Below are 27,991 nucleotides of genomic sequence, written 5' to 3'. Positions count from 1 at the left end.
ATATGACACTCAATGTTGACACACAGCAGCATATTTCACAATGGCCTTTAATTTGATTTGCACATAAAAAGGTGATGCATTTTACAATGGTTCTGTTTGGAAAATTGAAGTAGAATTAAGCTCTATTATTACTAATAAACAGGGAGCAGCTGGGATCAACACTGACGTTACAAGGCTCTGATATCTTGGCAGTTTGGTGTTTATGAGAATGTCTTGAGGGGAAGAGAGAGTCAGAAAATCCAAAGCACAATACACAGAATGCACACACACACACACACACGCACACACACACTCACACACACACTCAAACGCGCAGCTCAGCACTGCAATACTCTTTCTTTATAAATGGAGATAAACCACAATGTTAGTCATTCAGAGCTGATTCAAACAGCAGCCCAAAATCCATCAAAAATGAGGTAACTATTTGTTTTTAACATCAACTCAAATTACTGCAAAATGATGTCGATCAAAAAGAAGCATCTTGATTTTCATAAAAAAAGGAAAAGTTTTCAAAAAAAAAAAAAGAACTTAGGAGCATGAAGCAAGTGGCCATGCACGGGTGGCGAAAATAAAACCTTTTAATTCAATAGAAAATGAATAAATAAATAAAGTAAACCACAGGCACGAACACAACTGAAGAAGCAAGTTCGCCCATCAGGAAGTGAAGGCAAGAACTTGCTGGACCCCTAAGACTGGCACAGACAAAGAGACAGGGCAAGCATGCATGCGCAGAAACACAGCACCAGCTGGAGAACATCATCAACATCGAGTGAACGCACCACTACAGCTACACGACACACGGCTATGGCCACGGCCACTGAGCCCACAGAGAGAGAGAGAGAAGGAGGGAGGGACAGAAAGATAGGAAAAGAAGGGAAAGTAGAAAAAGACACAATGAAAGAGGGAGAGATGGAGGGAGAAAAAGAAAGAGATGCCAATAGAAACAGATTCAAAGTGAGGAAATGTAAGAGACAGGAAGAGGAAGACAGGAAGAAAGAGACAGGAAACTACAAAGAACATTAGCGCTTTTCCACCAGACAGTGGGGTACGGTAACAAATCACTAATTCCAGATTTTGTTAAGTTAATTCTCGATTCTGATTGGCCAGAAGGTGTTGATTAATTTTCTATAACAGCAACTCGCATGTTTATATTAATTTGCTTGTTCTAATACATAGTACCTAATCTAAGACTAATAATAAACAGCTTTTTGTTGTTTTTGAACAAAAGAAAAACATATAATCCTTGCTGTGTTGAAGCTTCCTGTAAGGAGACATTTATTAACATTTATGGAAGGAGTCTCCAGTGTCAGCGCCATGTATTTTTTTGTATTATTAACTTCAAGAGTGGAAAAAAGAGGGGATAGTGAGGGATTGAGAGAAATAAAACACTGCAGGATGTGTTGTTATAGGAAAACAATCACCTTTGGGGCTGTTGATTATTTTTCTATGAGAGCATGCCCACAAGTGTTTTATTATTCACTAAATACCTACACTGAATGTGTCTGACTGTCTGACAATGTGTCTGACTGAAAACACTTTAGTTTAATTTTAATTTCACAAAACAAATGGCATTCTCTTGATTTTTACTAAAATTAAATGTTGGCACCCTTTAATTTCACGGAGTCGCTCACTGGCCAGCAAATTTACTCATCAGAGGCAGACAAATGACAGCACCACACACTTATCGAGGTATCTAATCATGGTTATATGCCAAGTGTTCTGCTTATTAAACACCACCTCACAACCTCCAGAAAACTTCACTTACTCAACACACAGGGCCTCAACCAGTAGATCAGGATTTGGATTAGTATCTGTACTATTTGGTACTGCAGTGTCCAGTGCAAAAGCGCTATTAATGAGAGAGAGAGAGAGAGAGAGACAGAGACAGAGACAGACAGAGAGAAAAGTGAGAGAAAGAGAGGAGATGTGGCGTATACACACATTACAGGGAAGAAAGTGAGCATGAGTGAGTGAGTGAGGTGGCACTGCTTTCATCTCTGTGAGGAAAGAGTGACCGACTGAAGGACTGCAACTCTAAAGCTGCCTGCTTCAACCACTTCACTCACAGATTTAGTCACAATAAACACCATATTATATATGATATACCTTTAAAAATAACAACCCTCCCCGCACCCAACCACCTAACCCGCCCACTTAACCCGCCCTAACATTTTAATGCTTTTCAATTTTCACAATCAATTCTGGCCTGATAAATATGTTCATAAAAATGATTTTCCAAGGGATCCTCAAGAACCTTCTGCAGGCCAGAGAAAGACAGCAGCTAAAGGATCATTACTAGTATGAAAAGTTTGACCAGCTTGACTAGAAGCACGTCACGGTCCTGTACAGTATCTGATTCTGAGGACTCGAGTTTAGATCTACTGGCTCTGGTCAGATAGCAAGCAGCTACTACACAAGGCTGAGAAGTCTAGGCTCACACGAGAAGCAAGCTCTGCAAATCATTAACACACGGGTTATTTAAAAAAAAAAAATAAACAAAGAAACAAAAAGATCTCAGACAATAATCCGAGCAGGTGTGTTTTTTGCCTCTGGCCCGAAGAAGAGGAGATTCAGAGTTTGTGTTAAGAATGGATCGGCCTGACAGACGGCCTCACACAGCACCTCTCTGACTACGCATTAAAGAGGAGGATGTTTCACGCAAGGACGCTTGCCCTGCCACTCCTGTGCCAGCCAAACGCTTTTAGGGATCTGCAAAGAAAAGAACAAAAATAAAAAAAGCAAAGAAAAACAACAACAAAAAAAAAAAATCACACAAGTTGTTAGACATGTGGCATTGAAATACCGTAATTTCTGGACTATAAGACACTTTTATTTGCCCACAAGCAGGTGATGTGACTTTAACAGCTTATTAAATACAGTGGAAATCAAAAAGTTTTGACCATCCTGTATTTCTTAGGAATCTAGATAAAGAACAGATATAAGTAATCTTAGAAATGTTTGTGTGGTTCTATGAACCTGCTTGGGTTCTGCGTTTACCCCATGAGAACCCGCTGAGAAGGGCTCAGGAAAAGATAGCTTCTATGACAGCGGGAAGCTATTTATTGCTAATACAGCCATATACGTCACTATGTGACGGAAGGTCTCGGCCTGTGTGAAGTTATCCAGACGATGCGCACCACACCTGGGTGGGAGAGTCTTATACTCAATTACGTCTAACAGTCCAAAAATACAGTACTAACCCATGACAATACTTCGTCACCGTTTTCCTACATTCATTCTCACGTATACGTCAATTCATCACCTAGCAGGTGATCAAAAAAAAGTGTCAGTGTTAATATTTCCTGTTGTATCAGTCTATAAAGCAGTGAGGCAGAATTTACAGCTACTATTGCTTTACAGGAAAAAAACTATGGACAAGCTTTAGTATTACAGCGACAGAAAGACTGCGTTAAAAAGCATGCAGAAGCAGCTGCAATCACATCAATACTATTAGCATCATAAATCACAATGTGTGCTTTTTTTATTCTTTGCCTCATTTAAATCTTCATGGAAATGTCTTTAACTAGTTTGTCTTTCCAGTCATGATAAGAACTGCATGCAAAATGTTGATTGTGGACTCTTTTATTCTCTCACCACGTCGTAAAAGTGATTTTGTTTAAAGCTCTTGAACTACACTAGCTTGGGTTAGTTGCTGTCTCAAATCAGAGATCACGGAAAATGTAAAGCTATTCAAAGCTAAATTTGCTATGAGCATGCAGGAGTTAATGTAGCTAGTTCTTTTTTATTATGATTATACAAGTTTAGCTTGAATCTAACTGCTTGGGGAAAAATGCTGTATAGTTATTAGTTAGACAAATACAAAGAAATAAGTACCTGAGTAAACGTTAGACTAGACATTGTTCCTTCATGCTCACTCATAGAGTATTTACAGTGATGTGATATTTAGATTTTAAACACTGAAGTACAGAAACTGTGATAAAAATTGAAAATGTCTTTTTTTTTTTTTAATACAATCTGATATTTGACTGAAGCCTGACAACACCTTTATTGCTGACTGTCAATCTCTTCACCAAATTTAAAGAATTCGACTCTTAGCTCAAAAAGAAATATTACCTGTGGCTCAGCCATAGACAGACATATAAACATACATGGATTTTTTTTATACAAAAACAACCACAATACCCAAAGATATGATATGAAATGTAGATTAAGCAGCGTTTTCTACTAGCACACCTCAATGGCGGCTCTATTGCCTTCTCATCCTTAAGGACTCTTATTCACACTGAGGGAGAGAGATGCAAAATAAAGAAGCCTATAAATACTGCACAAATAGTCTGATATGCTACATGATATGTTGCACATTGAGTTCATTCCACTTCCTGTCCTACAGGATGGAGGTGGTTTTTCAGATAGCTCATAGTCCGTCCGGCTCTCTCTCTCTTGCATTCTCATATGCAAAAAAAAAAAAAAAAACTTTTTAAAAAGCAGAAATGGCCTAAAGTGAACATTATACACCATCCTTCTTGCCTATAAAAATGGCCAGAGGACAGGGATAGTCAGAGGAAGGCGCTGATGCTATGCATGTCGTTTTATCTCTGTGGGTTAAATATAGGTCATGGCACCTTTGGAGTTGGCGTCGAAGCAGAGCTTGATGTAGGACGTGGGCACGTATCCCTCCTCATCCTCGTTCCTGCGCACTCGAGTCCAGCCGTCGCCTTTGTCCTCCTCGATTACGTACAGCATCTCGCCTTCTGCCATCGGGATGGTGCCCTCGTTCTGACCTAAAGCGTGAGAACAGATGAGATGAGAAAGTTAGAGGACATGTTTTAGGAATGTACACAAAGAACATACTCAACATACTGAACCCTCATGTTCTGTTCACTACCTAAGAGATGTCTATGGCAATAGGTGACTCAGCCAATACAACTGTTACGGTTAATTAAAAATGAATGCACCAGGGCTGAAACAGGTGGAGCTGCATAATATTTGCCATAATATTTTCAAACTGAGCATGCCGTAATATTTTCAGACCTCTTTGGTTCCAAATGGTGCCTGCTTTGCCACCTGTTGAAACTCCCTCATAGTCCAGATGCAATGCTATTACAGTATTTTGCTAACTTCAAGGTTACCAGTTCAGCACTATGTGGCCAAAAGTATGTGGAAACCTGACCTTCACACCCATTTGTGGGTCTTCCCCAAACTGTTGCCACAACATTGGAAGCACACAATTACCTACAATGTCTCAGTATGCTGTAGCATTAAGATTTCCCTTCACTGGAACTAAGCAGCCAAACATTCCAGCATGACAATGACAACTGCGGTCTGTACAGACACGGTCGGCCAAGACCGGTGTGCCCTGACCTCAACCCCACTGAACAGTTTTGGGATGAACTGGAACGCCGACTGGATCCGAGGCCTCCTCATTCACCATCAGTGCTCAACCTCACTAATGCTCTAGTGGCTGAATGAGCCGTTTCAAAATCTACTGGAAAGGAGGACCAAATCCATATTAATACTCATTGTTTTGGAATGGGATATTCGACAAGCACATGAGTGTGATGGCCATAATAATATATATCAGAGTCCCAGTAGGATCTGAGCATGAGCAGTTAATAAGTTCAAAAACTGTTTAGGTTGCCTTTAATTTCTTTAATATAACTGCAATTCTGTATCATTTGGTTACACCTGTGACAATGATAGTGACTACTGAAAACCTTTTAAAAACATTTGCCTTGCAGTGTATATCATTAGATAATTAGAAATATGGAAAATATTGTTCTTTGTAATAAAAGTTATTATAGCAATATATTTTTGCTATGAAAATGATTTGAGGGTTTAGTGATCAGAGGTAAGTGCGCTGAAATCTCAGCTTGCACTCTGATTATGAAATACAACGCAAGTCAAGTACTGTACTTAAGTATGGTACTTGATATTTTGCAACATCCTTTTACTGAGCTGTACGTGCTTGCTCTCCAAGATGCTGTTTGTGCTATTGTTTTGGTCATACTTTCTACTTCTGACAAGAGCAGTCAAATCGTAGGGTTCCTCATATATCTCAGAGTTCCTCTTTTAATCTCGCTTGTACTCTTCTACTGTAATCTGACTATCTGGTCCAGCCAGAGAAAGATATATTTCTGGATTTCTGTAAAACTACTTTATAACAATGACTGTTGTTAAATGATCTCTATACAACTTTAATTGAGACTGTGACTAGATAAGTTGGGAAAGTTTCATATGTGAGGAAAATGGTATTGTTTAGTAAAATCTTCACATTATTTATTCTGACCTGAAAAGAACATAAGGGTTAAGAAAGCTCATTGAGGTCCATCGTGGTAACTGATACACCTACAGCACTGACTCAGTGTCAGCCACATTAGTACTGTAGGGTCAACTGCTCAGGCATTGCTCTTTTAACAGGTTAGGATTTTGGTAGAAAAAAAAAATCTCAGAGATTAATTTTCAAAATCACCAAAGGTGACCAAAATGTGTACTCCATCCTCTAGGACATTTCTGCCGCTACCTTCGAAAGGGTAGAGAGCTTTGCACGTTCCTATGGTGGGTAAAGGTTCTTCATCATCGAACTCATCATCGAACTCAGTGCTGCGAGACTTGAACTGCACCGTCTCCGTGCTGGGGTCTTCCGTATAGCTGCCGTCCGGACTGTGCACAGAAGACATGTAATACATACAACAGTCTAAATGAATACAAAGTTAATAAGGGCAAGGTGACAGAATACCACAGGGAGGCAGGCAGGTTGTGTGTGTGTGTGTGTGTGTGTGTGCGCTTCAGGAGTACCTCTCTCTGTTCTGAGCACAGCTGTTAGCAACGTTGCCCGCGTTGCCCTGTGACTCAAACGGGGCACTTTGTCTCCGCAGAGTGCTGTCCTTCTCCAGCAGCTTCCTCTCCACATCTGTTAGCCAGGTCTATGAGGAGACAAGAAGAACATGAACATTATTCAACTGTTTAAGGAATAAAACATGATGTGATGGGGTAAATAATCAGTGATGGAGTTACTGTTCCCACATGAAAGTTGATTATTTTCCTATAACAGTACGTCCTAAAATGTCACGTCATACTTTTTAGCTGTTTATGTTATGTTACATTTAATGTTGTGGAACGTCCGGGAAACAAGTCAGTCTGTGTTATCCATAGTTCCTGTTTATGGCAGGTTTTTCCACATCTGCCACATGTAAATACTTTAATATTTATGCCTAAAATTAATTTCTGGGGCTGTATTAAAAATTCTTAAAGTTAAAAGTAGCTTATAAAAAGCTTAGTTAGATTCTAAAAACTTTTTAAAATGGGCAAATTAAAAAGAAAGACTTTCAATTTCTTTAGTATGATTCACAAATCAGTTCAGCATTAAAAACAGCTCCTAAATCTGAGATCATTCAGGTCTGGTCTAGAAGACTCAGATATCACCGAGACCAAATGACGAGCAATTCTATCACGCCAGCAATTCAAATTCTAATATCTTGACATAAAAATAGATTCTAATATGAAAAAAAAAAAATAGAAAATTACATTTGCATGAATTCTTTGAACTTAAGGGGATCCAGGATTTTGTGTATATATATATATATATATATATATATATATATATATATATATGAAATGATATGAGCCTCACCTCATATTTGTGTGCCTCAAGCTGGAGTTTCTCGATGCTCTGCCGCACCTCCTCTAAACGCGGGTCCACACTGTTGGGGTCGCCCATGTGAGGGTTCTTAATGTACACTTCCTTCATTTTATTCAGCGCGTCCCTGCAGTCAGTGAGAAGAGAAACATGATGTAGTATTGGTGCTGGAGCAACATAATTTCATAGTCAATCCTGGAAGAACATTGGACTTTCACTAATGGTTCCAAATTAAATCTGGAGCTGACAACAGCCTTGAAGTTGAAATAAATCTGCTTTGTGGAAAGTGCGTGAGAGTTTGTGTGTGTGTGTGTGTGTGTGGGTATGTGTGTGGGTGTGTGTGTGTATGTGTGTGTGTGTGTGTGTGTGTATGTGTGTGTGTGTGTGTAGACATACCTCTGATCCATCTCTTTTTGGATGTCTTTGCTGATGTCATTAAGCTTGGCCTGCAGTTTCTTTCGCCTTTGCTCTGGGGGTAAATGACTGTAATCCTCCTGGACTGTTCCCTAAACACACACACACACACACACACACAGTTCAGGAGTTTTGGAGTTCAGGAGAGTAGAAATTAGAGCTGGGCTGGTATTATTTGTTTGCTAGGTTGGTATTATTTCACTATTTAGTATTCGGAAGCTTTGTCTCTTTTTTAAGCCACAAAACCTGTAACCTAATCTACAATAAATGTCATCAGCAAAAGACATCTTCAGATAGAACATTTTTTGTTACTATATAGAAAATGTTAAATGATATTTTTTTAATATAGCTGCATGACATATCATTACAGCAAATGAAAAAATTGTTGGCAAATTTCTGTGGTATAAGGAGAATAAAATATATATAATACTGCATTGCCACCTACTGGATATATTTTAAACTTCAGGTTTAAAAAAATCACTTAACATTATGGGTAATCATGAATCGTTACTTTTATTGTTTTTAAAGGTGGTTTTGAGAGCAAGTTTTTGGAAAATTAAGTACATAATATTCATTAGTAGGTCACACCTAATCAACTAGCTCTTGTTTTCTAAAGCTGCCTTTTTAAAAGTCTGACCCTCTCGTCTGACCCTTTCCTGTGCAAATTCCTCGTGCTATGAAAACATAATAACCTGTGAAACACATACTGTAATGCACAAGCAAGTCTAATTGTTAAATCATCTCTGAGACACTGAAAATCACCTATGGTATTGTTTCAGTTTAAAATGAATGTCACAAGGTAGTATGATTAAAAAAAAAGGCTTGAGAATAGTAAGACAGGTGAAAGTAGACACTTACACTTACCAACTTCAGGGAGAGCTGCATACAAAGCAAACAAAACACAACAGAGAAAAACTCAAATCAATTCAGCCCTTAAACGTTTCGCAGCCAGAAATCCCCAGCAGCCGAAAAAAAAATCCTCACGGATCCCCTTATGATCACAGCATACATTTATTTTATGACTATAATCTAACTATTCACATATAAGGATGTCTTTTGGCTAAAATGTAGAATCATATTTAATTATTGACCTATTATATTCTTTAACTTTCCATCCACAGACACCAATGACCTGTATATCAGAAATTTTATCATATAAATAGCATTTTCTAGTTTTATTAAACTGCGCTTTGATACCATTTAACCATTTTAGATTGCTGACCTTTATGTTAAACCTGTTTAATCATTTTGACTATAATAACAAAATGATTACAACTGTAGCTTTGATAGTAGTTAATACTTATCGCTACCACTGTAGTCTCATTTAAAAATAAACCAAATTCAAGGCTGGACAAATGCTACATTTTTTACTTAGCCCACCATGCAAGTAAAAGTCCAATGATTTGTTGCCCGGAAAAGTAAACGTCTAGGGTAAAAATGGCAGCTAGTTTGTGTCTGATGTAGCACATTGTGTTTGCACCCTCAACACAAAGTCAGCAGGTCACTGGCCTAGCTATGGTCATGAGCTGTGATATTTTCTCTTCACACCTCATATAAAAGTTTTATTCGATTATTTGATTCTTTATTTATATGCATGCTTCATTTGTATTTTTAGACTTTTTTATGTATTATGCCACACTTTGTGCATAACTACGGCTTGCAGCGGTTCCCTCAGGTGCTTACCCCACGCTTGAGGCTTCTCAGGCACTGCATCTTGTGTTTGGAGCTCATGAAGTCGTTGAGGCGCTGTCCGAGCGGCTCCTTGCTGTGCGGGGGCGAGTGCGGCCCGTTGGCCAGGCCTTCTGGAGAGGGCGACGTGGGGGGAGGGGGAGGTGGCTGACGGGGTGACGCTAACAAAGACATAAGCTACACGTGACAGAGTGATGGAGCCACAGTCACAGATGGAGGAGTGGAGAAACACAGAAGGAGAGAGAGATGGAGACATAAGGACAGAGAGAAACACCAGAGAAACCCAGCAACAAGCTGACAGCAGGAGCGCTGATAAAAACGTCAGAGTCCACTAACAAGACCTGTGTTTATTTCAAGTGTTATCAAGAACGAATACCATTTTGTCAAACTCCATCATATTTCAATGTAAGTCAAAACGTCAAAAAGGTATATATTAGAAAGAGATTTCTTAAACAGCGAAAAAATAATTAGTCAAATGAACAACGAATACTTACACCATGGAAGTATTGCGTGTAATAGATTTTACTTAATTTGTAAGTGATTCTGGGTAAAAATGTTTGCTGAATGAGTGAATATTAATGTGTAGTGTTATGATTTTGAGAGGAATGGTTGACATCTTTCTCTCACCAGATGGAGACATTTTCCAGACAGCTGATTAGTAGCGCTACTGTAAAAGCTTTAAGATCCTTAAAGAAAGGATTGATGGACAAGTGGTCATCCATTTTTAAATGAAAACTCCAATTTCTCTTTAACAATATTTGTGCTATTTTTGTACATTTTTTGTGGAACGTGTGCTTTAAAGGTAAGATACAGTGATACTGCGATAAATCAAATTCTATTTGCAAAAGATGTTGGCATTTTCCTTTAAGACTGCTAATAGCAATAACAGCATTTTTCTGAGTGACTTTACAGGAACATTTTTTGACCTACTCTGGTTGTAGGGTGCTAAGAGATATCATGACCTGCCCTTTATGACAGATTAAGTCATTGAGCTGCTAGAGGAGTGAACAGCTGAGTCTTAAAAGTCAGTAGGGATACAATTTTTCTCCTCCTTTAACAAAGCAAACGCGTTCATTCAGCTGCTGGCTTTGGGTCTGTGTCAATTCTACACATCTGTAGAACCCAAACACCAGGACTTTCAGCCATGTTCCGTACCTTATTCCTCTTAATTAAAGGCCACAGCTTGCTCCGGCTCCTGCGCCGACTCTCTCCACGTGCATTCAGGAAGCTGGACTCGGAAACGGCTCTCTTCATGGATACACTGTAGTCCTCAAACTCTACATCACCTGGCGGCTCAAAGCCTGACTTGTACGTCTCTACCACCTGCTTGGTGTCCTGAGGTTGAAAACATGGATGGACAGAAATGAACACATTTTATATTGTTCTGTTCTATATATTATTTTATATTATACTGTTCAGCACTTCTGTGACAGCATTAGAGGAAAGAGATACAAAGAGAAGGATGAGTCCTAAATTAAGAGCCTACAGGGGATAAAACGAATCACATTTGATTATGAAAATAATCTGATATCAGGTAAACGTTTCATGATATATGCATTCCTATGATGCATACACAAACCATTACATCTTTACTGGGAAAAGTCTTACAATGCAGATTGACAATGATTATAAACAGACTATAAAGTGCTATTAGAGCAAAAATCTAGCAGACTGCAGACTACATTTTGTTAAATAGCATTGATTTTCTTAACTGGAATTAATATGAGGTCTAAGGCCAGAATGCAGTATAGATTTTTAGCCCCCATATCCTATACAGAGATTTCACATTGCCTTGACACTTATGCTTTATCATATTAACAAGCAATGCACATTTTTTGATGTACTCAAGATACAGAGACCTCACATGAAGGTTAATCAAGTCAAAGGTTTAATAAAGAAACATAAAATGTAATATATTTACAAAGGAACAAAGCAAACTAAATATAAGATATACACATGGTGGAAATCTCAGTTCCTAAACTTCATTCAGGTTTAAAATCAGAATTTTATAATTCTATGAAACATCCAAAGTGGAAATGCTGAGAGAAAATCAATGGGAAAGGAAACTATCTGGAGTGTCTTTTAGTCTGAGCTTCTAAATCTGAAATAAAGGTGCAACTGTGAGTCATGTGAAGCCACGCAGGAGCTTTAGTCCAATCACGGCCCATAAGCCACTTTTAATCTGCAGAGAAAGTGAGTCAATTAGTGCTCCAATGTGGCCTCTCTCCATCTGTGACACTTGGCCAATCCACAGCCACGTGAGTGCTAGCTCAGGATTTAGCCGACAACACACACACACAAACACACACGCAGACACACACACAGAGACACCAAAGACATCATCTCCATGGCTGCTAGCCACAGCTGTTAAAAAGCTAGGCATCATGATCATTGCTCATTAGCTTGAAAGTGGGGCAGGGGCATTTAGAGTAATGAACTCAGCACTTTTCTGTGATAAATTATTAATATGTCTGCTAAAGATAGATTACTTAAGTCCTGTTGTTGAACAAAGTGAAACAGAAAATTACTGCAGAATGCTGTCCTACACAGTTTTCTTAATATACTGCATCATGGTTTACAGATTTGTCCCAGAAGAGATGTTTTTGTTTGCAGTTCCTGCTTTGGTTCTAGTCTTCACATTCATTCTGTCACTGGTTAATTTTAGAGGTGCACAAATAGGCAAGGAATAAAATGCAACAGGGAGTGCTGTTACAGGAAAATCATCCATGACAGGGTGGTGTGAAGTGGACCGATGTGAAGCAAAGCAAATGTTTTCCTATAGCAGCAACAAAGTGTTTTATTACTCTTACTACTCTTACTCTTACATCACAGCAACTTGTCAACACTAGTAAAGAAGGACATCATAATTTTTATCCACTAACAGTTATATTTAATGTTGTAGAACATCTATGAAACAAATTAGTTCCTGTTATCACTTACATTATAAACAGGCATTATAAAAAGTTGTTCCCTCACCACTCGCTGTTTTTTTTTTCTCTTGAACTTAATAAGACTAAAAAATGCAGCTTGTCATGTTACAGAGAGTCAGGCGTCCTCCATCCTGGAGACCCTTCTGACAAAGCACTAACACTAGAATCTCCTTCAATAAATGTTAAATAAAATGTCTTCACATTATCATTCTTTGTAAATAACAAAACCTTATTAATAAAAAAAAAATTATTTTCATAATACTCTTAGATTATGCCATGCAAGTCCCTGTGTAAATCATTACTATAGAAACAATACTGTATTAGAACATGCGCATTAATATAAACATGTGATTTGTCTTGCAGCTGGAACAACTGTCAGAGCTGCTGTTACAGAAAATGAATCAACAACTTCCGACCAATCAGAATCGAGCATTCAACAGCACTGTGGTATAATCATTATAAGCATTAACTCCATATTGGCCTTTGCAGTACTGATATTGCAGAAACAATCTGCAATATGCAGATGCATATGCAAATGCCAAATAAATTAAATAATCCACAGTTTCCATTAGTTTAATCATTCTATAAATAGAGGAATTACTGTTCACATACCATTTTGGGCTCGATGGACTCAGCTGCCTTGGTCATGCCATCCAGACACTTATTAACGATGGGCAGCACTTTGCGCTCCACCTCGGCGTAGCACCTCATACTCTCCCCTATTCTCTCAATCCGTCTCTCCTCCATCTCCTGGATCCTCTGTAACACAAAGACACCATTCCACTTAGAGGCTTCTGGAAGGTATATCCTCTTTAGATCCACTAAATATCCTATGGAGACTTACCTGAAAGATGTGGGGGATGAGGGTGTAGTAGTGCTCGTGTTGGTCTTTATTAAACTTCTGCAGATAGGACAGATACTCGTTCTTACTGTCATCAGCTATCTGATGCCTTATTTGAGCCTGCTGTTTAGCCTGAGAGAGAGAGACAGAGAAAAAGAGAGAAAGATAGAGTGATGAAAGTGCTAAAAGAAGGTTTGCCCAAAAAGCCCAGCATCCTTTGTGCCACTGCAGGGTCACGCTGTAAAGTAAAATAAAAAGCCACATACAGTACAAACAGAAAAACAGACATGTACACTGGTATCCAACAGCACATAATACCACATATGACTTCCATTGTGGCATAAAAATATGGACTGATGCTGATCTACCAGACAGGACGAGTGCAGCTGCACAGACAGAGACGTCTCTCACAGGGCTCCAACCACAGATCAGTCCAAATGTGTGGAAACTGGAAACACTTTAACACGCCAGACACAAAACCACCAGCTCAAAGAAGAATCACACAGTATCATGTTATTTCATGCAGCCTATTTTAAGCAACAAGGCTATTTTTCAAAGCAAAATAGCCTTGTTTCTTAAAATTCCAGCAGGCCACATTAATTAAAAGGAAATGTTTAATAAAAAATATATAATATATACATAATTTTCCTCTTACTCCAAATGTAGTTAGTTTTGCACTGGAGCTATGAGGCAAATGTTGCTAACAAGTATGGCTACAGCTAGAATATTAGAAATTACTACACTTACTCCATAAATTCACAATTTTCTATTTAAAACAGGGCACATACAGAGAAAAAACCTATTCAGGAAACTCAGTTTGTGATCTCATATCTGATAAGAAATTACTAGTAAAGGATAATTATATGGTAAGCTTTTAGCCACATTATCTGTATGCTAAGCTAGTTACCCAGTTAACATAGCTTAATGAGCTAGCTCTGTTAGTCATAGACAAAGTCGTGTGTGCCTGTAGATTGACAGGTTCAGTTACTGAGATTATGAAAATGCAATCTGAGACTCAATATTGAAAATTCAAATGCGAGCCAGTTTACAAACATTTAACTAGCTGTGTGCTAATGTTAAATAGAGTTAACCAGCAACTAGCAATGTCAATAAACACAGAAATAACTACATAGTGTTGGTGAACAAATGTCTGCTCTTCCTCTCCTCAGTCAGGTTCAGGTTCACATACAGGACCAGATTTTATGTAATAATATTAGAGTGTCTTAATGATGATAGCCTGATGCTAAACTGGTAAAAGCTGTATGCTTCCATTACATGTTAGCTATGATAACCTTGCTTCAGGGCAAAACTAAAGAAGTTCAGACACCAAACATGTTTTGTCTGGTCGACTACATATGATGTAAGGGGGGGAAAGTGTGTAAATTTCATTTTTCATCAAACTGCTGCTGTAATCCATACTAGGGCTGCAACAAGTAGTCAACATTATGAACTAGACTGATTATGAAATTTCATTGACATAGATTTTTTTCAGTTCAAGTGCTGTTTACTTAACCAGCAACAGAAATGAGTTGTTGGCTACAGTCAGAGACATCCCTTGCAACTGATCATCAAAATAACTTCCTTCTGACATAAATCACTAAAATAAGGGAATGATATTACTAAACAGCAGTTACACTACCCGTGTGCTTTTTATCATTTCTTCATGCTCTTCATTGCGTATTTACACACTTTAGGTTTGTGTCATCCAGCTGTGAAGCTTGCTTTGTAAATTAGAGTCTTTGTAAATTAGGATACTGAGGCATAGAGAGGATGTCTAAAGGATCCAGCATTACAGACCCAATTATTTAAACCTCCAGAGAACTTTTAAAAGTAGCAGCACAAAGTATAGCAGCAGAAAAAAAAGAAGAAATTGAATTAGGAGCAGTTAAGGACTGCAAAGGAAAAGATACAGTGTACCTGTATTCATTATAACATACACAGAACACATACACACCAAGAAGACAAAGTCAAAACAGTAGTCAAGATACAAATCACTTTAACATGTTTCAGCACACAGATTCATTCAGCATGCACACTAACAGAGCACAAACACCGAGGCACACAGCACAGAAAATGGACAGGAATTGGCCGTCTGTTCTCAGAGCAACACTAGGCTTTTCGCATTATATACCATTTCAGTGGCTTAATTTGATAAATTGTATATCAGACAAATGTATTGTGCTAAATAGTGGTTATAATAACCACAGAGGCATTTTTTTGCTTGCACCAGTGGCCAGAGGGACGTAATACAGCAACAGGGCCAGAGATTTGGACAAACAGAAATAATTTTGCGACAGACATTTTATGTAGACGTTGAGGTCTATGGGCGTACACTAAACAGATTAACAATTCCCCACAGACAGAGACGACTCGTGGTTATAAACCTACCTTGAGTGAACACCGCTTTGAGCCATGTTAAAAAGACAAAAACAGAGTCGATTAGTGTCAGAGCACTTTGTGGCGTAGAGCAGAATGTCAGAAATATGCGTATGGGTCAGCCGAATGGCATGAACTACACCTGGGATTCGGCCTGCTCACAGATCACAGATAGACTGCACATTCAGAGATTTTTGTAATAAAACTAAGCCTATAACATTCTATCTGTAATGTCCAGGATTTAATTAAAGGCAGCAAGTTGGCAGATGGTTAGTATAATTGCAAAATAATTGCAATACAGCAAATTAATTTAATATTCATAATGGGTTACATCTTAGGTACCTTAGTTGTTCCATTTCATGAACCACTATAAAATGCAATAGACCGAACAGGCAGTTTATTCAACACTACACTGCTGAGTGTCCTGGAATTTACTGCCAGTGTGAATCAGTTCAGTCATATGAATCAAAAGGACTCATGACACGGGCTGTAAAACTGTCCACAGCTCGTTAGGCTCCAACAACTGTCCAATTTCCCTGCAGGAAAGTATGGCACACCTCCAGAGGAGACGCTGTGGTTAGTGGGCGGAGGCGCAAGACTCTTTAGGATGCAGTGGAAGGGGTCTTAAAAAATGCTGAGCACATCACTGACACGCATCCATCCCAAACGCACTGCAGAGACCCAGGGCTGGGATGCAGAGGACAAGCAGGAGAAAAAAAGGGTAAGCCGGAACTGGACATACCTTTTCCACATCGGCCTTGGTCACGTTAATGTCGGCGTCCATCTTGTCAAAGTAATGCTGGGCACGGTCGGCTTCTTTGCAGTCTCTCTCAAACCGACGTTTGCTCTGCAAGAGACCGGGAGTAGGGTTCCTTGTTAGGGCAGGATGAAGACTGATATTTCAAGTTGCTCATATTGTCAAAGCTTTCTTTAGTATTAAAGGACTAGTCTGTAAGTTTTAGAGCCCTCTGCTGACTGCCAAGCAAACTGCAATTGCAACAGCCACGCCTTCCTGTTTCTCCCAGCTGACCCTGCCTTTTAGGCAAAAGCAGTGAAGCTAAGCCACTCTGCCTCGACTGGGGTGGAGCCAACTTTCAGGCCAGAAATATGAAACCAGACATTTAAAAAGAAACCAGTTAGAACTACCGGCTTTCTAATCACAGTTTTAATAAGGTGTCTTTAAAATTATATGCTTACTATAGGTTTAAAAAGAATTTAAAAAATTACAACTAGCACTTTAAACCCAAATAAACCACATCCTGGACTAAAATCAACTCTAAAATATGGAAATAATTCACAGAAACATTATCAATATGGCTAACTGAGCTTGAATCTTTAACCAACAAGCTTATTTATTAATAAATTATTTAATAATAGTAATCAAATTATGCACAGTTCTGGTCCAACATTAAGTAGTAATGATTCTTCACTGGAAACTCTTGGACTAGTTTTAACTCACCGACTCCAGCTGTTTCCAGGAGTTCTCGATATGCTGCTGAGCTCTTCGGCCATCATGGAAATGCTGCAGAAGGAGAATCATAACAGTAAGTGTGGAGTCGTCAAAAGCATCATATGCTTACAATGATAAACCTTTTTAATTCACATATTAGAAAAAAACACTTCCATTAACAGTGCAATTAAATCCAGACATATATTTCAAAATGAAAATGGGGAGACTGAAACATTTCTTATTGCAGTAAATAATAAATATGTGTGGGGAATTTTAATGCGGTAAAAGCTGCCAGTTAGCTTTAAAAAATATATAGCGAAGTAAAATTTGACAGAAATATTTAAAACTGATATTTTGAAAAGGTAAATAAGTACAGCAACAAAGTGTTTCTCCTTTATTACTGTACATGACTGGTAGCATGATTAAAGGAAAACTCCACTAGTAAATACATTGAATCTGTTTAAATTAAAATATTTGGGATGTGTTTATCAATTCTGGACACACGGCTTGGCCAGTTAGTGATCTACAAGATGACAAGCAAGTGTGATGGCGTCGATGGAGGTGTTAGCATGAAAAGTTGAACCTCGGGACCTTACCTGTTTGAGCCGAGTGTACATATGAGGAGGTGAGAGAGCTGTGCAGACAAAAACACTAAAGCACTGCTGCATTGCCCTCTAATTTGAGATGAATTCCCACTGCCAATAATATCTGCAGGTAGTTGAATGGCATTGTGGGTAATGTAGGAAACCCAAAGTGAAAATGTTGGTGAAAGAGGTTTAAACTAAAAAAGTCATCTCAGATGATAAAATAAATCTAAAGTCACGGAAGATCACATAAAGATTATTATTATGCAAGTCATTAAGAGTGGATTTTTCCTTTAAAAAGTGACTCATATTTCATGACACAGCAAACAACAGACTGCAGTCTTTTCGAAACAAAGCTGATTAGATGAAATGTGAACCTGATGAATCAGCCAACACAGTATGGCCACAAAAATGTACTGTATTCCTCCCAAAACAAAAAGCTCACCACTCACAAACTTCTCATTGTATCAAAAAACATTTGCTTAGGTCACCCGAGGTCACGGTGACGTGAATATCACGTCATAACTGACTCACTCCCACTCACGGGATGCCATTACACACAGTATGAAAAATACATAAAGAGCACTTTCTTTCAGAAAGCCAGTCAGACATGAAAGGCAGATGAAAGCTCATCAGGGTGGAAAAAACGATCTGCTCTACATTTTGTTCAGCTCACGCGTGGTCATGTCTGCTCCTATTGTGTTAGTTCCAGTCATTCGGCTGTGACAGAGGCCTTGCAGGCCCAGTTAAGGAGGAGGGGCATCTTATTCCTGCACCCACTCCACTGACCCCAATGCATGACCCACATTCAGCTCCAGCCTGCTCTACCGTAAAATCATCTACAGCGTAATAACATATTTCACATTCTTCATCCAGGGATTTACAGGCGGTGGGGAGCAGAGGACGGATTTCTCCACAGGTGGGAATCGTGTACTTAGATAACCATAAAGATGTTCTAAGGAAAAAAAAAAAAAACGATAATAAAAGTCTCCTTGGGTCAGGGGTTTGATTTAATTTTTGGATGATCATCAATTTTGAGTGTCTCTCAAAAACAAAAATCAAGGTTTCTTTAATTTCTTAACGTACATGTGGCTAAAAGTTTCCAGTTAAAACATCATCCACAAATCCTAGACATGATAGGTTGAAGGCTTGGTGCATGTTTAGCCAAGGAGCTTATGTAGAGCTCATACATAATGCTCTCTAAATCAGTCTATACGGAGGTACAGAGAAAGTCTCTGTTTTACATGGACCAATGTGATTTTTGTGCTTTGGGTCGTATTCAGAGTTGGCTTAAGCGCACGCAGTGAGGATTTAATACCGAAATTAAGCACATTGGTATTCAGTCCTCAGATATAACTATAGACTTAATTCAGATGTTAAGTGAGAATTGCTCAAATCAGGTGGACTTTACATAAAACAGGTGTCTCAGCTACATGCAATTCTAACCCTGAACTTCTTGTGAGATATTAATGAGGTGATTATTAACCAGGAATATTCATGCAGTAATACTGTATATCGGTAATATATTAGACTCCTATTAGATTCTTATTTTAATGCTTGCTATCTTCTCACTCATATATAATCGTATTAATCTTTTTATTTCTCAATTCTTCTCATTTTCAAACACTCTCTTATTTCTTTCATGTTACATCATATTACATTTGACAGCAAAGAAAAAAATGCTATTTTCTTCCTTTTCAGGCAAGAGCTTGTGTCAAAAAAATGGTCAGTGGTCTAGACGCTATTGAAAAACCCAGTCTCAGAGTCTACTGAAGAAAAATCGGGCAACCTTGGAGGTGTACCTACACACAGGAATCATCTACCCAAGATGAGTTAACAATTTAACATGTTTTTAGGGCGAGGGTTATCTAAAGTCAAGCAATACAAAAAGTACGAAAATTGTTGGCCAACGTTTCGGCTATGAAATGTCATGTTCTGTCTTTGCATCACACCTAGTAGGTATTTTTCCAGTCTGGCTAGTGTCTGCATTTCCTTTTAATATGTTTAACTGCACTGTGAAGATTAACCATAGCTACATACCAAATGAATACTTGTCCACTAGGCAGCTGCAAATGAAAAACGAATAGCCTGGATACGGAATCTGTTTGCACCAGGAGCCCAGGCTACTGATTTGTCCACTCTGATTGAATAATAAATTTTTTGACTTGGTCACTCCAACAACAAAAAAGCAGAGAAGCTCCAAGACATTTATCCTTATCAAGAACTCCAAATTCTATGAAGGTATAATCTGGAAACAGTCCCAAACCTATACACACCTTCACACTTCCCCAATAAAGTGGTGTCCTTCCAGTCAGATTTTGCACTTTACACATTTAAAATAATACCACTGAAATTTTTGTATCTAAAAAAAAACTGCGCAGTTTGCGTGCACGTACTGCTTTCCGTTCGGCTTTCAGCTCCTGGATGTAGCGCACCAGCTCTGAGATGATCTGTGTCGAGAGGTTCTCTGCGATGACCTCGTGCTGCCCGGCGTAGTCATTCAGCTCGTTCAGCGTCATCAGAAACGCTCTGCAGGAGGTGTACCTGACCATATGTGCAAACACAAGACAACAAGCATTACACCGATTATTACTCTGAAAGCAACATGTTCTATCATTCCTAACGCACGAGAGCTCATCGGCCAAAAACGCAATTGTATGGTGTTATATTATATTTAAAATTAAATATAATAACTCAGATTACATTTCTACTGCCTACTATGGACTTAACTTAGTTACAATGCTGGTGAACTGAGACGCAGGTATTACAGGATGTGAGTGAAAACGAACTGACACTAAAATACGCACTTGTACTCGTCCTCTTCTCTGGAGTTCTTCTTGGGCTGATATTTCTTAGAGAGATTTCTGTAATAAAAGCAAAACCTTTAGACAGCAATCAATACGGTGTAATTCTGGGTATTCCATTAAATTTCATACTAACGCTTTTTTAAATGTTAAACATTCATTTAAGACGTGCCATTTACCAAAATAAAAAGGAATCCTTTCATTTTAAGTTCGAAAAAAAGACAGAATGTGCTGTTATAGGAAAATAATCAATAACGAGATGGTGTGACGTGGCCTGAAGTTGATTAATTTCCAATAACAGCATGCCATGAAGTGTTTTATTTCTGTTATACCACAGCAATTCACCAATATTTTTTGCTAAAGAACAACACGTCACACTTTTTATCCATTTATAGTTACATTTAATGTTGTGTTGTGCCCTACAAGTTAATTCTTGTTATTATATGTTATGTTATAGCAGCTATAAACAGTCAAGCCCTCACCAGCCTCTCTTTTTTTCCTCTTGAAATTAATAAGATGTTATTACCAAGAAACTGCAAAGCCTTCCATCCTGAAGACTTTGGCATGTCGGAAACTTAAAGGAACAGCTTTACCTCTGACTGTTACAGAGTGCTGACACTGGAGACTCCTTCAAAAAAATGCTTCACCATAAAGAAAACTTCACATTTTCAATGATTACACGCATTTTTTAAAAATCTGTTGAAGTGGATTGTCCAGCATTTAACAGCGCTGTGGTATAATGTGGTTTAACACAGAGAAACTGTTTTTTGTCTCTCCTTATATGTTGGCTTTTTCTTTCACCCTTCCACCCTCTGCATATTTTATTTATGAAAGACATATCAATTAAAGCAATCATGTCCTGGGAAGCAAACAAAGCCCAGTACTGTCTCCACCATAATGATGTCTTTATCATGTGAGAGCTTTAATTCATAAAGCTGATGTTTGTTAGTGTGACGATCCGAGTCGAGTTGACACACACTAGCACTGTGACATTAATTCAACTAAATGTGAAAAGGGGATATAAGGCACTCAGGGATATAATAAAGTGTGTTGCTGGTGCCGCCCTGTCCCTCACTCGCTCCTCTCGTCTGCAGCTCTGTCTATCTCTCCCCCCCGCTCTCTCTCTTTTCGTCTGGCTTGCTCTCTATCTTTGTGTCCCTCTCACCCGCTCTCTCTCTCTCTCTCTCTCTCTCTCCACACACACACCCAGCTGTACCTCCCCGTAGGCTGACGTGTTGCTAGGCAGATCGCCATCTTGCAGCTCCTTGTCAAAGCCATGCGGATGCTGCCGTTTATTGTCTCCTTACCACCTCACCAAAGGACCAAAAAGTGTTCTCTGTGTTCTGCAGGCGTTCAGTGAAGTGACAGGAAAAAAAAACATAACTGAAACATATAGACCCTCAATATAATAACAACTATCCTGTGGCCTTTTAAACAGCCATTATTCCTGAGCTGGAGGCAGGTCGATGCCGTTTGTCTGCTAACAAGCGCATTGTGTCAGATAAATCTCCACTCATTTAGGGAGCTGAATAAAAGGCTTGAGGGAGGCGTCGTGAATTAAGCCTTTCTCTCAACTGAAGGCATGCACAAATACACTCTGCCAGACTTCATAGAAATAACAAAGCACTGACTGACAGGCAGCTATAAAAAGCAGAATTTCTTGTGTGAACATGTGTGTGTGTGTGTGTGTGTGTGTGTGTGTGTGTGTGTCTTCACTGGCTAACACAACCCGAAAAAACCACAGACAGGACCAAACCGACAAAACCAGCACAGGACTATGAGGATATGGGTCAACACCATAGCAACCCACATAACCACGGTGATGCAGTGCAAACATGTCCAGTTCAATATGTTGTGAAAAAGTAAATAATAAGCAAGTAATATTTATTTAGATATTCAGTGGTAATGAAGAGTGTATAAAGACACAGAGATTTAACAAGACTAATTAGCAATGATAAAAGGCACTGAACATCCTTAAAGAATTTGCAAACACTTGGAGTTTTAAAAGAAATATGTTAATGTTAAATAGTTGACTAACACGAGTCAGACTTATGGTACAAATGTTATTATCTCAATTCAGTGTAGGGCTGAATTTTATGGAGGGAAATAGGATACTGTGCTACACACTGTTATTACAATATACTTTGCAATTTACTGAAACAAATTGCATCACAGTTAAAGTTGTAACTGCATTATTTTGAACAAAAATCATGGTTCATGCCAGTGCCATTTTAGAACAGACAGAATCTGGGAATTCTCATTGGGAATTCTGATTGAATAGAGCATCCTCAGTGGAAATTATGATTGTACAGAGCACCTTCGTTGGAATTCTGATTGGTCATCTGATAGCTAACCAATCATAATTCCCACTGAGGGTGGTATAAGCAATTCTGATTGGTTATACCACCCTCAGTGGGAATTCTGATTGGTTAGCACACACTTATTAGGAATTCTGATTGGTTAGAGCACCCTCAGTGGGAATTATGATTGGTTAGAGCACCCTCAGTGGGAATTATGATTGGTTAGAGCACCCTCAGTGGGAATTATTATTGGTTAGAGCACCCTCATTGGGAGTTCTGATTGCTCAGAGCACCCTCGTTGGGAATTCTGATTGGTTAGAGCACTCTCATTGGGAATTCTGATTGTGCACATCACCCTCATTAGGAACTTTGATTGTTCAGATCACCCTCATTGGGAATTCCGATTGTTCAGAGCACCCTTATTGGGAATTCTGATTGTTTAAAGCACCTTCATTGAAATTGGTCAGAGCAGCCTAATTGGGAATTCTGAGTCGTCAGAGCACACTCACTGGGAATTCTGAATGGTCAAACACCGTCATTGGGAATTCTGATTGGTCAGAGCATCATCTTTAGTAATTCTGATAGGTCACAGGACACTCAATAGGAATTCTGATTGGTTAGAGCACCCCCTGTTGGGAATTCTGATTGGTTAAAGCATCTTCATTGGGAAATCTGGTCAGAGCACCCTCATGAGGAATTCTAATCATTCAGAGCACCATCATGAGGAATCCTGGCTGGTCAAGAAAAACAAGATACAGTATATAAGATACTAACTGGAACACACTGATTTCTTGTTCATCCCTACTGAGGGGATTTATCTAGAGGCCTCTGCACTATAATTTTCTACAACGAAAGGTGTTTGAGTTTGCTTTCACATGGCTGTCTGATTTTTCAGGTCCTCACACGACAAGCTGAAAATCAAATCTTGCATGCTGAGAAGAGTGTTTACAGTGACATACAATCTTCTCGTACCTTATTTGTTTGGCATAGCTCAGCTCGATTTCGGATCTCTCCTTGACAAACTTGGTGTAGCGCTCCACAAACTCGATGCCCCACTGTGTGTGCTTCTCCAAGTTATCAAACTGATCCTGAGGAAGGGGAAAAGAGAGAAGAGTTTCTGTCAGCTGCAGATTCCTCTCATCCAAGGCTTTTACACACAAACTAAAATCAATCAAAAACAGATCAAATTGTAAGAACATTGCACATGAACATTGCACATAAACATTTTAAGTGATGGAATTTAGCACTGTAGGAGTTCATTTAACCCAATAAGAGGTGAACTAATGCTGGGGAGGTTACTGTGCACAATCTTATGAATTAATAATGACAAATTTCATTTGCATAAAAATTTTCATACATCGAACTTTTTTCAGTTAAAGTACTTTACAGGTCACAGCACCATTATAGGTTTGCGTTTGCTAGTCTTAATCTAGTGTGAGAAACATCAATAAGCTGTACTTCCGCTCGCTTTAACAGCTCATTAGGTCACGGCTCCCTTTTTAGCTCTATTCCACAGTGTAGTCATATTATATTAGGCTAAACGTTTACTCTGTTCCCCAAATTAGACATCTTCAATATAATAACGGTAGCATGTCTGCTATTAGGGTGGTGCAAAGGCACAGCAGTTAGCATGTTTCGTATGATCTCCCTGTGTCCATGTACGTTTCCTCCGGGTTCTCTGGGTTCCTCCCACCTCCCAACAACATACTGATAAGTGGATTGGCTACTCTAAAGGTGTGAATGTGTGTGCATGGTGCCTTGCAATGGACTCGCATCCCATCCAAGGTGTCTTCACATCTCGTACCCCGTATACCCAGGACAGGCTCTGGATTCACTGTGACCCTGCCCAGAATAAAGCACTTACAAAGACAAATGAATGAATCTCTGCTGTTACACAAATGCACCACCAGTCTATGTGTGTGAACATGAGTAAATATGTTCACTGTTGTGTGTGAAAGCTGCCACCTCATCATTTCTCAGCATGACTGGTGTGCTAAGTGCTCACTCCAGCTCATGCAGTTGCCCAATAAGGCTGGATGTTGCGCATTGGACGGCTAAGACGCAGGGATGAAGCAGGGATGAAGCACAGTTTTTACTCACAGGCCTCCCATGGATGATTCTGTTCACCAGAATTTGAATCAGCTAATGTTTTGCAATCTCAGCACAAACTGAAACAAGTAATTAGATAAAACTGAAGCTATTGCTAAAGCAGGACATCATGGGACAGAGATCATGCAATACACATTATACAGTAGATAAAAAACAAAGGCTTCACAGAAAAACAGGACATTGGACACTCAAATAATTAGACATTACACTAAAGGTTCCATCCTTTAAGGCTTCTTCAGTCAGCTAGTCCCTCTGGGGGAACCCTTAAAGGTTTGATGTAGAACCCTACAACAGATGGTTCCATGTTGAATCGTTTTAGGAAGCTAGAATCATTAACCATCCAATGAACCCTTGATAAACCTTTTTTCTAAGAGCGCAGGGGAATAATGAAGAGTAGAACTGTGCTGTAAACCATATGGGACAAAGGTAAAAAGAAAACAAACTGTAATTAAACAAATACTGAAATGTATTTGTACTTATATTGACTTTATTTAATATTACATTAAATTTTTTTTCCCCCATAAACACTATAGAGAAGTAAATATGAAAAATACATTTGACATTTTCTGGAAAATAAAAAGCCTTCCAGTGCAAAAGAAAAATCTCATCTTTACCTCTAATATGCTCTGAGGGAAAAAAGAAAGGTTCTTCATTGGTTCTAAGGATAGTTAGGGTTTCTTAGATTTTTGAACTGGCTGAACCTTGGAACCTTCTCTGTTTCTGAATGGGTTCTGCTTAGATAGTAAAGACTCAGATGTAAGTTCCTAAAAGGAACCAGGGTTTCCCAAGAGCAACAAACCAGAGAACCAATAACAGACTGAGATTTAACATTTTTTCTAAGCATGCTGATAGTCAAAGGAAAAAAGATCTCTGTTAGAGGAGCTGTCAGAATGATAATGCTCTATTCACAGTACTTATTAAGAACTGTCTTAGTTGTTTGAATTTTACTGAAGAACACACCTTCGAAACTAATTCCACTGAACAAGTGGTTAAAACACCTCTTCACTAATTAAATCTGTCTCATACACTTGTCCCAGATCTTATAACTCGGCAGTGATGGATGTTTGGACTATCATCACCTGGGCAGGACTGATAAATACTGATACTGTAAATGCTGTCTAGTCTGTAGCATTCAGAACTAACGTACAACACTGTTCCCACTGGTACACAGTTATTTCCATTCCCACAAGATCTGAGAGATATTCAATGTCTCTGAGTGCAAAAAACTATACAGTACAGATTGCATAATGATGGCTTTGGGAAACAGTGTTTAATTCTTGCATACCATCCCAGTGGGTCTGACACCCGGGGTCAGGTCGAGGGAATAGCAGGAATAGCAGGGCTTGGATAAAAAGGTCAACAAATGCAAACAGATACAGCATGTATAGAAGATCCAGAAATATGTGAAACACCCCTGAAATCCTGACAATCTAGCTGTCAATCACTGGTCAGAATGTACTGACTAAAACAAAAAGATAAGACTGAGACAGGAGCATGTCATGTGTTCCCCAAGCCCTATTACTGTACTATTATCATGTTGTAGGCCTGACACAGTATCACAAAAGAACACGAGGTTTAATGTCTTCTACCTTAAATCTCATGCATATTTTGTAATCAGGATGATCAGTGCCATCTAAATGAAGAGCTCGTGAGTTGGTTAATCACACTCGTGCAGCAAATATGCACTGCATTGATATCAGACATTGCAGTCTTGCCTATCAGACCTTTACCTCGATAAGCATAATAGCTAATGGAAAATGGCATGCACGTGCCACAATTATGAACAATACACATGCATATACTGTACATATATATAGACATAGACATAGACATATCCATGTGTCTCGTGCCCTTTGCAGGCGGTTAGGGCCAGCATTAACGACGGATTACTGCACACTCGGGTGAGCCAGCGCGTTGGTTAGTAACTCAGTAAGCCAGGACTGGTTAAGCTAGATCTGTCTGCGTGTAAACACACGGAGAGTGAATGACTGAAGTGATGCACTGCAATGATTTTCGCTTCGACGCAGGTTGGCAGGACGGAACGGCGCGCGCCGCATGTATGCATGCACGACTCCTGGAAAAATGGGCGGATCGCTGACTGATCCAGCTAGAAAACATCCGCACAGACTCCTGACACACCTGCGGGTTCCTGATGCACGCGTTTTGAAAGATTTCTGACCCCGCACACACCCCTGTCGTGATGCATTTCTCGACAGATTGCTGGCACGTACCCAGAGCTCGGTGCCCCAGCTGCAGCTCAGGGATTCGGGGCAATTCCTCCGCGATAATCCTCTGCTCGAATGCATGGCTGCTCCGGAACAGATCACCAATCTAAGTCAAAAAAAAAAAAAAAAAAAAAGACTGATCCTGGTGTTTTAAAAAATACCGTCAAGGGTGTAAACCTCGAGCGGTGATGAGAGGTCCGATTTCACCTCCGCATGCTGCCAGTCTCTCCCTCTCTCTCTCTCTCTCTCTCTCTCACCCTGCATTCATTCAGTCAGCCGCTTGGGACAGCACACACACACACACACACACAGCCTGGAATGATGCTGATCTGATCGATAATGCAATAATAAAATAATGCAATAGTCTGAAGCACCAACTCATGTAAATGCTGTTTTTCGTTTGCAGTTACATTTTTCAAATCACATTTCACCTTTTTTATTTTATTTATTTTTTTTTTTGAGAAAAAATTACAGGATTAGATTATCATTAAACATTAAATAATGACAATTATTTCACTTAAACTATTTAATTTATATGTTTATATTCCATCCACACACTAGATATAACGTTATTCCCATAAAAAAAATTTCCTAATGCTCCATGCCTTTATTTTGACAACAAGCACGGTTCTATTCCAAATGGATTTCAGTTGGAAACAAAGTGCACTATAT

The 27,991-nt window shown here is 39.1% G+C and overlaps 1 protein-coding gene across 6 annotated transcripts; it reads right to left on the bottom strand.

Annotated features, from left to right (window-relative positions):
- Nucleotides 1–27: 27 nt before the first annotated feature.
- fnbp1a (formin binding protein 1a) lies at nt 28–27,587 on the bottom strand. 6 transcript variants are annotated; one of them, XM_053236432.1, is made up of 18 exons: nt 27,326–27,587; nt 23,958–24,073; nt 20,689–20,745; nt 20,278–20,425; nt 17,307–17,369; nt 16,590–16,694; nt 15,860–15,874; nt 13,475–13,603; nt 13,243–13,389; nt 10,856–11,035; nt 9,695–9,877; nt 8,870–8,890; nt 7,994–8,103; nt 7,592–7,724; nt 6,757–6,884; nt 6,482–6,621; nt 4,584–4,742; nt 28–2,709 (listed from the first exon to the last, which is right to left on the bottom strand). In XM_053236432.1, exons 1-18 carry the CDS (start codon nt 27,398–27,400, stop codon nt 2,702–2,704), a joined length of 1,917 nt encoding a protein of 638 aa, XP_053092407.1. In that variant the 5' UTR covers nt 27,401–27,587; the 3' UTR covers nt 28–2,701. The 6 variants fall into 6 exon arrangements, with proteins under 6 accessions (XP_053092407.1, XP_026784229.1, XP_053092406.1 ...); XM_026928428.3 differs by having other exon boundaries at nt 28–4,742; XM_053236431.1 differs by having other exon boundaries at nt 28–4,742; nt 8,876–8,890.
- Between the last annotated feature and the right edge of the window lie 404 nt (nt 27,588–27,991).

This window comes from Pangasianodon hypophthalmus, chromosome 8 (genome assembly GCF_027358585.1).
Source record: "Pangasianodon hypophthalmus isolate fPanHyp1 chromosome 8, fPanHyp1.pri, whole genome shotgun sequence".
Taxonomy (NCBI): domain Eukaryota; kingdom Metazoa; phylum Chordata; class Actinopteri; order Siluriformes; family Pangasiidae; genus Pangasianodon; species Pangasianodon hypophthalmus.
Note: the sequence above shows the minus strand (reverse complement) of the source record. Positions and strands in the feature narration are given on the sequence as shown.

Coding starts and splice junctions, on each gene's coding strand:
- fnbp1a (XM_026928428.3), bottom strand. CDS start 27,400: ATGCATTCGAGCAGAGGATTATCGCGGAGGAATTGCCCCGAATCCCTG. Junction 13,390..13,474: donor TCATCCCCCACATCTTTCAG/GTAAGTCTCCAT, acceptor TTTGTGTTACAG/AGGATCCAGGAGATGGAGGA. Junction 8,891..9,694: donor TGAGAAGCCTCAAGCGTGGG/GTAAGCACCTGA, acceptor CTTTGTATGCAG/CTCTCCCTGAAGTTGGTAAG.